This window comes from Notolepis coatsorum (assembly GCF_963971535.1).
Source record: "Notolepis coatsorum genome assembly, chromosome: 7".
Taxonomy (NCBI): domain Eukaryota; kingdom Metazoa; phylum Chordata; class Actinopteri; order Aulopiformes; family Paralepididae; genus Notolepis; species Notolepis coatsorum.
The window spans coordinates 31,444,748-31,456,041 of record NC_140171.1 but is presented as its reverse complement, the minus strand read 5'-3'; the positions used below and the strand labels follow the sequence as shown (position 1 = coordinate 31,456,041).

Below are 11,294 nucleotides of genomic sequence, written 5' to 3'. Positions count from 1 at the left end.
CATCTAAAGACTACTAGATGTGAACGTTTGTACCACTGCAACGTTATAATTGTTCGAATGTGTTCGGGGCGACGCTGATTTCCAAGTAAAAGTAGCTTCCTGTTCCTTAAACACGAACTCCCACTCGCCCCAAGATGAAGTCAGATTGTTTGGTTATGTTGCTAGCATATATAGCCAGTGTTTTGTCCGACGAAATGTGTTGTACATTTGTAATCTTAATAAGAGATCTAAGTTTGTCTGAACGAGTGATGAACTGAGGTTGCGCGAAAATAATCGAAGGGAGAACAATAATTTTCGCGGGGAAAATAATGAACTGGTTTTCTCTCTCTCTCTCTCTCTCTCTCAATCTCTGTATAAAAAAACATCTGAAGCAGTGACAAAGTCAGACAGCAGACACGGTAGGTTTGTGTGTGCTTGTTTGTTTCTCTACAGGTGAATGGAGGTGTGTGTGTGTGTGTGTGTGAGGCTGCCATGCTGAACTGGGTGAAGGTAAGGTTGTGTGTGTGTTTGCATGTCTGGTAATATTTCAGCATAATCATTTTGGTTTCATGCTCATTCATATTCAAGTTCATTAACAAAAGGCAAGATGTTCTTGATACCTTCCATTGTTCTGCATCTTTTCATCAGAATTTCACTCATATCCAACAAACCATAGCAATAAACTAAATTGATCATTGAGGTCAACAACCTCCTTATCCATATTCAAAAAAACAATTCAAATCTAATTTAATTTCATCATAAATCACTCACATAAGTTCCCTCCTAGCACTGTTTTTTTTAAATAATGTGCTAAATAAATCAAATAAAATAAACTCGTCAGTCGTACAATAATAATAAAGTTCATATTATTTTACTTTCTTGTTTAAAATATTTTTGTGTGTTTGCAGAGCATGCCTAATATCCGGCAAATGCGGAAGAGGGAGAGGAAGGTGCGTCTGTGGACCCAGGAGGCCATGGATCAGGCCATTGCAGAGGTCAGAGCAGGCAGGTGGAGTGCGAGGCGGGCAGCCACGTTGTTCGAGGTCCCTAAGTCCAGCCTGATCGACCGACTCAGCGGAAAGGTGTCTCTGGCCTGCAACATCGGCCGGGGCACCTATCTGACCCCTGAAGATGAGAGTTCCCTGGTGGAGTACTGCTTGTACTCTGCCAGTTATGGGTTTCCGCTGACGAGGTCGCAGGTCCTGGCCCACGCCCTGGCCATCTATAACCTCCGTCACCCAGGGAACCTAAAAACATCCCTTGGCCAGGGGTGGTGGATCAATTTTAGGGAGAGGCAACACCATCGCCTCACGATCCGGATCCCGGACACCATTGACCGTGGGAGGGCAGCCTGCGCTAAGAGGGGGGCCATAGAAGAATACTTCAAGCTCCTCACCAGCACCATGGAGGAGCACGGGCTGAGGGAGAAACCCCGTCATATTTACAACTGTGACGAGACGGGGTTTCAGATGGACTCCAACCGGAGGAAGGTCGTTGTGCCCCGTGGGACGAAGCACGCCTACAGGCAGGCCCAGGGAACCAGGGAACACATCACGGTCCTGGCCTGCCTCAACGCGGCTGGGGAGGACGTCCCCCCTTTTATTATTTATAAGGGGGGCTACCCAGGAGGGCCCTACAATAGGGAGGGAGTCCCCAATGCCCTCTACGGGAAGTCGCCAGCGGGGTACATTGACTCAGAGCTTTTTAGGAAGTGGTTCACCGACCACTTCCTGAAGTATGCCACGGAGGAGCGCCCGCTGCTGCTTGTGATGGACGGTCACCAGTCCCACCTGGATCCAGAGCTGGTCCGGACGGCACAGAGGGAGAGGGTCATTCTCCTGTGCCTACCGCCACACACCTCTCACACCCCCGACCCAGCCCCCGTGCTCCTAGCCCCCCACCCAGCCCCCGTGCTCCTAGCCCCCCTCCCAGCCCCCCACCCAGCCCCCGTGCTCTAGTCCAGGACTCACCCCCCAACCCCTACCTCAACCACCCCCTTGTAACAGCAGGGAGGATCACAGCGGACCTGGGACAACTCCTGGCCCAGATAGAGTTCACAAGAAGATCTGGAAAGGTCAGGAGGAACACCACCAAGGCCCGCCTGCTCACCGCCCAGGAGATGACGGATGCCATCGATGAGACAGAGGACCGCGCCGCCCGCGCCGAGGCAGGAGCTCTGGCCAGGGCAGACCGACAGCGGCAGCGGGCTGAAACTTTAAGGACTCCCACAACCTCCTCCCGTACCCCGCGTGGTGGCTCTCTCCCCAGCCGCAGAAGAGGAGTGTCCCCCGGGGCCGCTCCCACCACCAGCTCCGGTCTTTCCATCGCCGGTCCCTCAGCCTCAGCCTCCATGCCCCCCTCTTCTGCCTCCCACAGTCTGCTGCCCGCCTCTAGCCTCCACACCAGCACTCGCCTGCCTGCTTTGAGAGGGGAAGATCACCACCCCTCCACCTCTTCCTCCCCAACAGCCATAATGGATGGTATTTATTTATTTGTTTTCTTTTAACAGTTATTTGGGAGACAACATTCTCAGTTAGCAAAAAAGTATAAATTTTTTTATGAATAAATAATCATGTTTTATTGTTTCTTAACCATTTTCTCAGAGCCGGCAGTCCCACCGCAGTCCCACCGGGTGTCCCAGCCAACTTCCTCTCCCTCCCACCGTAAGCTTTTTCAAACAACTGTGAAAAAAACACGATCTACAAATGTCCATGGCCAAAAGGAACAGGAAGAAAAACTCTTATTGTACCTGCCCCTACGGCCTACACACACACACAGTACACTGATAGACTGTTCATAGCGCAATATTTACCAAACCAAACAAAATAATTTTTTTGAGTGGTGCTCCCTTTTTGTGTCTGCAGCCTCCTGTATTCCTGGACCAACAGGAGCATTGACATCCTCCTCCTCCCACGCCAGACCCACGACACCCATCGGCATGTTACTTATGTTTTTTGAGTTTGTCAGGGCAAACTTATGAATTGTTATTTATTTTGTAAAAAATTTGCTGATTTTATACAAATTGCTGTGGGGCACTTTGAACTGTGGTCCATGTGTGAAAAGTACTATATAGATAGTTATTCATATTTATTACATGGCGTTTTCACATTCGCCGAAATGCTTGCTTGTGATTGGTCAATAGCCCGTGTCAGAGGTCCGTTATCACACAATAATGACCGCTGTGGGACAATAATGACCGCTGTGCGCAGCTGTTCGCAATCAAGCCCACTACAACACTGTATCAGTGCTGCTCAGCATATGCACAGCTGCACTCAGTCATGCAATCAGACCAGAGACCTGCCGGCTGCCGATAATAATAATAATCACTTTATTTGGGCTGACAGAGCCACAGAACAACTGCGTCTTCATTTGATCTAGTCTTGTCGATGAATTAGGTATATTGTTAGTAAGTTAGCCATGTAATAAGCGGGATAATGTATAGCTTTACTCGATCATTGTCGCAAAATAATTGACCTTCACTGACGTTTAAAACACCTCAGCGCTGCGCCTCGGTATTTTAAACTCCGTGTCGGTCAATTATTTTGCGACAATGACCTCGTAGCTATACATTATCCCTTACTTATTATTGGACCTTGGTATATTGTAATCAAGCAGCGTCATAATAATAAATTTCTTTTTAACTGCAGGTCACACCACCAAGAGGCAGAAGCTGGGGATCTGGCGGTGTGGCCGGTGTAAAAAGGCGAACCCCCCTGTGGACTCTGAGGGTTTGGTGTCGTGGGTCCAGTGTGACAACTGTCACAAATGGTTCCACACCATGTGTGTCCAGTGGGAGGAGGAGGAGGACGAAGATGCTAGTTTCTGGTGTTACTGGTGTTTGGATGAATGAGTGTATGAATGAGTGAGCGAATGAAAAAATTTATAAATATGTATGGTGTGCTGTAAATAGTTATTGTTCTAAGTTATGTTTATTGTATTTTTTATATAATGTTTATAAAATTTTATGAAGTGCTGGCTGTTGTGTTAAATTTGTCATATTTTTGTTGAAAACACATGTACTCACAAATGTTAATGTGACAAGTGATTGTGATTAATATTTTGTTTGTTAGACAAATAAAATGGGGATGTTGTTTGCTCCTGAGATGAGATGGTAGACAAACGACACTACCTTCCAGCTGACAGTAGATGGCAGCATTGATTTTAAAGGATGAAAACAGGTTCAAACAAAAGAACTCCATTTTCCAAGACCTTTTTTCACAGTTCACAGGTCAGCAGGTCGGTAAAAGTTGATGAAAATGCGATCTGAACACGGAGCGTTAAACTATGAATGCGCCCTCACGTCACCTCAGTACAGTGACCGTGAATGGCCACCTAATTATCATAATTAAAGTGCATCATTAGCATTATGTTTGTTGTCTAAAGGGAACTAAAATGGTAAAATTTAAGTTTTTAAATGATATCCGCATATATAGGACAAATAAAACAGCGTTGTTTTGTAAAAAACTCCAATGAAAACGGCGCAAGGTACGTAATATTCGCTATTGTTATGCAAATGTGATAGAATCCTATAAAAAGGTGGACGCACTTGGGCACTGTGACGTTACATACTCTCAGAGCAGGAATACAAGTAAGTTACAACAAGTCATCTTAAAGGGAGATTCCGCCACAGGCTTCTAGACAGATGGATGCCAACCCAGTGAACCCACATGACGAACGAGGGGAGAAAAATTTAAACCTGGTTGATCAGTGATCTAGAGACCGAGATGAGGACAAAGGTGCACTTTCAGTTTCTCAATCACCTTTAATTTTCCCTCCTGAACACATTTAGCAGGAGATAAATATCGTTTTCTGCGGGAGTTTCCCTTTACGTTTTCTAGCAGAAAATTAGACCAAATATCTTCAACTCATTGAAAAGTGCCAAAGCATTTGGTATCTAAACGAGCAGGGGATACAGTGACTCCCTGAGTGGACTGCACATGCAGTAGTCATGTCCTGTATGGTAAGAATGAACCCTATTCTCCAATCTCTCCATGAATAAGACCATCCAACTGCTTCTTTGGCCGCCTTTCTATTAGCCCCATCTCAGTCTAAATTGGAGAATTTTTTTTGTCTAATTCAACATTATTTTCTCTCTCCCAACCTCTCTCTGCTCCATATGTCCGTCTCTCTCTCTCTCTATAAGGCCTCATGGGCAAGCGGCCAGGCCCTGAAAGTTCCCATAGCGATGGCCGTGTGCGTGAAACACTGCAGAGACTGCAGTGTCCTCATTGAGCCGCAGATGAAAAGCCAGAACAACTCAAGACAGAAGCGGTTCCTCTATCGCGGGGCCAAACCAGAACCACAGAATACCACATTCACCACTTCCGACAGCCCTGGTCTCAGCTTACAGGCAACTGAAAATGTCATCCTTTGGAGTTGGCAAAACATGCACTCAGTCTCAATTCACACTAAACGTTATGGAAACATTCCTCATCACGAGTAGTTTCTGAATGAGGGATCACAGCCGAGATTCGCCTGGTCAGTCATGGAAAGAGCAGACGTCCCTTGTTTGTTGTACACTCGGTGCAAGGTGACCCTGCAGGGGTGTAGGTACGACGGAGGGCCGTTAGCTTTACCGCCCAGCTGAGCGTGATGGCCGGCGGAGGATTTAAATGTCATCTAGGGAGGGATAATTACCTCTACGCAGGGAAGATGCAACACCTAGATACAGCAGCTCACTGTGGATTTACCTCATTGTCTGGGGGAATCGCAGAATGTTAATAACCGGCAACACAGACACAAATAGAAAAGGGCCGTGATGATGCAATACAGTGACACAGGCTGTGTTTGTGCACAACCTACTTGGTTAGTATTGTTGACGTGATGAAGCAATACAGCGACACAGCTGTGTGTTTATTCACGACCCACTTAGTTAGTATTGGTGACTGACTGCATGTTGAAGCAGTTTTTATCTTTTAGCTACGACCAGCAGCTCTATAGGTCACTCTGTCGGTTGGTTGGTCGGTCGGTCAGTCCACAAAATCCCACCCAGTTTTCACCCTAGAAGGCTGAAATTCTGCATGGAGGTCAAGTGTGTGTGTACGTGTGTTCATGCTAATTGGCTAAGAGGGGGCATGGCAGTGGGAGTGGCCTATTGCACAAAAAAAGTCAGACTTTGAAGAAGACTTTGAAGAAAGCCAAGGACCATGTGTAAGGACATACTCACACACACAGACAGACACAAGGGTGTGTGTATGAATGCATGTATAATAATTTGCATATACTCAGTGGTAGCTAGCTATTGCAAATTTGTGCTTATTTTTTTTTACCGTGTTCGGTTTACTGTGCTCAGTTGTAAAGAATACACAGAACTATCCAATCAGTTGACCTCATTTCACCAGCAACGTCTTGTGCACTGTTTGAGCGACAAACGCATGTAACCCTATGAAGAGGCACCAAGTAAATCACATACAGTACAGCTGGTTACAGTAGGTGGTGCTAAACAGATACAGCCTCATAATCCACTCAAATTATAATTCACTCCTGTTAGCAATCAAAACTTGATCATCTTTAAAATGATAAACCAGACGTAAAGTCGAACATTTGCGAGTGACCTAAAAGATGACGTTTGAAAATCCAATGAGCACAAAATTATAGTATGATAGTATTACGTAGCCTATGTTCTGTCATTTATGTCGCTTGTAAAGTCTTGCTGCATTCAAGTGAGGGGCGAGTCGTGTACTGTACTCCAAGCAGCAACCAGCAGCCTGGGCTAGCGGTAACTCGGAGGATTTAGCCCAGGGCCTTACTAAAAATACCATATAAAAAATATTATTAAATAAAATAAATGTCAGACTGACGGTAATTGCTGGCGGTACATTTCCAGTAGCTCTGTTGCACTGTATCTTTCATCCAGTGATTTTTTTATTAATAAAATCAACATGTCCATCTGCTCTCATGGTTATACAATAGCTCCATGAGGGAGCTATGCTTGCTTCTATATGGTACCATTAAATCACAGGACTTGCAGTGGTATTTGTACAGCGTTACATGCAATATGCTTCACGAGTAGGGATTATGATGATCTCAATACAGAATCTAATAATTTACATTCAATACAATGTATCAACATTTAAAACAGTATCTGAACTTCCCACCACAGTTAGGACAGCCGAAACCCGACCAATCTTTCGCAGACGACTAAAAACACACTTCTTCAAACAATATCTGAAATAAAGAAATAAAAAAACAAATTAAAAACACTATCCTCCTTACGGTCTTATACTATCATGCACTCTTCCTACTATACTATATTATGTCTTCTTTACTGCTATGCACTCAACACTGCAGCACAAGTTTCAGCACTGTTTGATGAACATTGTTACTCAGCTGTAAGAGTTGACGTGTCGTACAGAACTTGTAAGTCGCTTTGGATAAAAGCGTCAGCTTAAGGACAAAATGTAAATGTGTCGCTGATTCTCCCTCTCTTCCCGAGGTTTCTCACTTTTCCCGTTTGTCGTCTAAGCCTAGGGCTGAACGATTAATCGATTTTAAATCGAAAATTTAAATGATGCAATTAGCAAATCGCAAAAACAATTATTTAACCAGGAAGTCCCATTGAGATACAAGATCTCCTTTGCAAGTTGTTGTTATTGTTGTAGGAACGGTTTGGGAGAGGGAGGTAAGGGGTTTTAGATTGTGTGTTGTGAAGTTTAGACTTCAGAGAGGGAGAGTAAAGTACAGAAAAAAGGTACCGTCATCATGTTGTGGGGCCAAGGTCTGTGATCTGGAGCCCTCTGTTGATAGCTCTAACCTCAGCTCTAATGCTAATAGTAGGCATATAATTTAAACAAGAGCAAATGCCCAACGAGGTGTAAAGATTGTAATGTACAATTATAGTGGAGACAGAAGAAGGCTGCCTCCGTTGAGTCCTTGATGGGTAACATCGAGCTCCATGACCACAGGAAGCCTAGTATAAGCCATAGTATAAACCAGAGACGAGTCTTCATATGTTCTACAGAGGAAACTGTAGCAACACATTGTATGAAACATTACCGACTTTCATAGTGCCATCTATGTGTGTTACATGTTGCATGTGTGACATTCATAGTGCTATCTATGTGTGTTACATGTTGCATGTGACATTCATAGTGCTATATCCATGTGTGTTACATGTTACATGTGTGACCTTCATAGTGCTATCTATGTGTGTTACATGTTACATGTGTTACCTTCATAGTGCTATCTATGTGTGTTACATGTTACATGTGTTACCTTCATAGTGCTATCTATGTGTGTTACATGTTACATGTGTTACCTTCTAGGGATGGGCGTGAGTACTCGTAGCTATGAGAAAAAATCTAAAAATTATAAATTGTTATGAAAAAAATATATATATATATATTATATGGATATATATATAATATATATATCCATCCAGAGCAGCCTGATTCCATCCAGAGCAGCCTGACTCCATCCAGAGCAGCCTGACTCCATCCAGAGCAGCCTGACTCCATCCCAGAGCAGCCTGACTCCATCCCAGAGAGCAGCCTGACTCCATCCAGAGCAGCCGGCCCAAAACTCACTTATTGGGTCTAAAGGCAACAAATTATAAACGTGACAATCAACTGTGGCGAGACTGTACGGGGCAGTTACTAGGTACATTGGGAAAGAAGTGGTTTCTATTAGGGATGTCCGATATTATCGGCCTACCGATATTATCGGCCGATATTGGCATAAAAATGTGATATCGGAAAATATCGGTATCGGTTTTACATTTTTTATTAAAAAAATGTATTGTCAAAGTATGCATAATGTTGTGTTAATTACACAACAAGAGATATGTAATGTTAATTACCTGAAATTATTCCGTTTTTTTGGGAGGGAAACCCTGCATATATCGGTATCGGAAATTAAGAGTTGGACAATATCGGTATAGGTAAAAAAGCCAATATCGAGCATCCCTAGTTTCTATCCATACAGTTGAAAATGCCAGTTACAAGGAAATGGTGAATACCGGTACATTGGGTATATGACTAGTTAGTTAAAAGCCACAGATACATCATTTCAGATGTGAAAAGCCAGTTAGGGATGAAGAGTTCTATGTGTCAATTTGCAGCCCTATATGTCCATCAACGCCCACTTTATCAATTGTGATTTGAAGCTGGAATCAAAATGCTTGAATCTTCCCTGAGACGTGCAGGGGTTGTAGTAAAAGCCTGAGTCAAGCGAGCAGCAGCATTGTTTGAACTTCCGGTTAAATCTTTTCAAAATAAAAGCTGCAACATATGTGTCTTTTTTGTATTTTTTTTGGAGTGCCAATGGGGTGAAATGCATAGCTTACAACTGCAAGACATTTAAACACTGATAGTAAGCTATATAGCCTATGCTACAGAATTGATTCAAGAATATAACTTTAAGGGGCACGCCAACATTATGGGAAATACGCTTACAGTCTTCTCCAGAGTCAGACAAGAAGGTAGAAACCAATTTCTAGCACAAATTAATGGAAGCGGATACAGACCACTAGCCTAGCTTAACCCTTTCTCTGCCACGCTTATGTACATCCTTATACCATCCTCTGCCAGCTCTATTTGTCTATGGAGAAGTTCCCCTTCTTTGCAGGGCTATAACTTTTTAAATTGTATTGCTAAATTGACATTACTATGGCCCATTCAACGTCAATTATCTATCGTTTAGGATGTAGCAACGTTCTACTTTTTCATTCACATATTCATACTAAAATACGGTCTAAAGTATAAATATGTTTTTATCGTTTTCTGCAGCATTCTGCAGAACGTGATTTATAGCCCAGAACATGTGCAATGTTCAATGAAATAGACAAATAAATAATACAATTTGTTGATTAATCCCACTGGTCACAATGGTGACCGTAATAATGTTTTTGTTATAAGGCTCTGCAAATGTTACTGAATGATGTAGCAATGTATTTCCAGCTAAATTGAAATAATAAACAAATAAAGGGTCTCAATTAAATATGTGGTAGTAAAGAAAACCTGTGTGGGAGGATTTCAACAAGATAAATGCGACAACAGTGCAAAATATTTCACGATAATATTTCAAAGCAAAAAAAAAAGAAAAAAAATTATATATATATTTTTTTTTAATGCTGCCCCCTCTGCCTATGAAAATGCCCCCGCGTGCCGTTGCCTACCCCTGGTATATAGCATATTAAATGTATATAGCTCTATGTTTGGTTCCACTGTTGCACAGCTTGAAGTGCCTTGCTGCTGAGGCTCAATGGAAGTGCCCCATCACTGCCTGATCCTCCCCCACTGTCCCCCTACCCCCCACCACAATGGCCCCACAATGTCAGCACCCATAAACCACCACCTCTCGGCTGAGTCGCTGCCATTTTTGGAGCATCCTAAGCGGATGGGCGGAGCGAAGTGATACGAGTCTTCTAGTTTTTATATAGTCCTATGGGTAGAGGTGCATCAGACGAGAGTCTGACCAACTGAAGGTACCATATGGAAACCTGGAGGGCGGGGGGGGAGGTTGAAGGTGAAAGACTTTCTAAAGCAACAAATGCATGAAACAAAGGAAGAGGGTGGAAACAAAGACAGGACAAAACACAGTCTGCAACGCTCACCTCTGCACCCCCTCAACCTGATCCTTGCTGAAGCCCTTAACAGACTCCGCTTGGCTGGCCGGCCGAGCACCTTCCGAGTTCTCCGCTGGCTTCCTGCAATACGCTCCATTCCCTGCTGAGCTCCCATTCCTTGTCAACGCATCCAACAAGACTGGAGGAGGAGGAAGGGAAGAGAGAGAGATTGTGGAATGGTGAGGCATATTTAGGTCTAGTCCTACATACCTGTCCCTAATAAGCCAGACGGGAGAGACAATGACAACTAGTCAACTACCCTGATTGCAAGGGTCCACGTCTTAAAAGGAGCTCCAAATTTAACACAGGAGGGGCTGCTTCAGTGGAAGCCCATCCATAAGCATCCTACCGGTATACAGGTATACAGGCATGCCATGATGTGACATCTTAAGTCTCTCTCAAGAGAAGTCTGCTCACTCCGCCATCTTGATAACGGTATTCATTTCAACTCACATTTCACACTCAAACATTTAAATGCATATAATAATTAGTGGTTGACCAATTAACCGAAATCTGATTATCAGCATCGACCAAGGCCTGACTGAGCTCACGGGGCAAATAAAATAAACAAAACATGTCTGCAGGCGGCCTGGTCAGTGTGGCTGCAGTGGAAAGATGTTAGCACTCCCCCTTGTGTCACTCTCACCTTTCCACGGCCAGAGGTCAGTGGGTGCTGTAGTGTAGAACAGTGGGAAACTGCCAGTAAGATACCAGTGTTGCCTGGACTGGATGTTAACGTTGCCAGAGAAAA

General features: G+C 43.9%; 1 protein-coding gene across 1 annotated transcript; it reads left to right on the top strand.

Moving 5' to 3' along the window:
* Positions 1–432: 432 nt before the first annotated feature.
* LOC311232569 (uncharacterized protein) lies at positions 433–10,204 on the top strand (the record flags this gene model as incomplete). The annotated part of the gene is made up of 7 exons (XM_084319430.1): positions 433–489; positions 888–1,828; positions 1,873–2,459; positions 2,583–2,642; positions 2,844–2,915; positions 3,627–3,768; positions 10,153–10,204. Exons 1-7 carry the CDS (start codon positions 472–474, stop codon positions 10,202–10,204), a joined length of 1,872 nt encoding a protein of 623 aa, XP_084175556.1. The 5' UTR covers positions 433–471.
* Between the last annotated feature and the right edge of the window lie 1,090 nt (positions 10,205–11,294).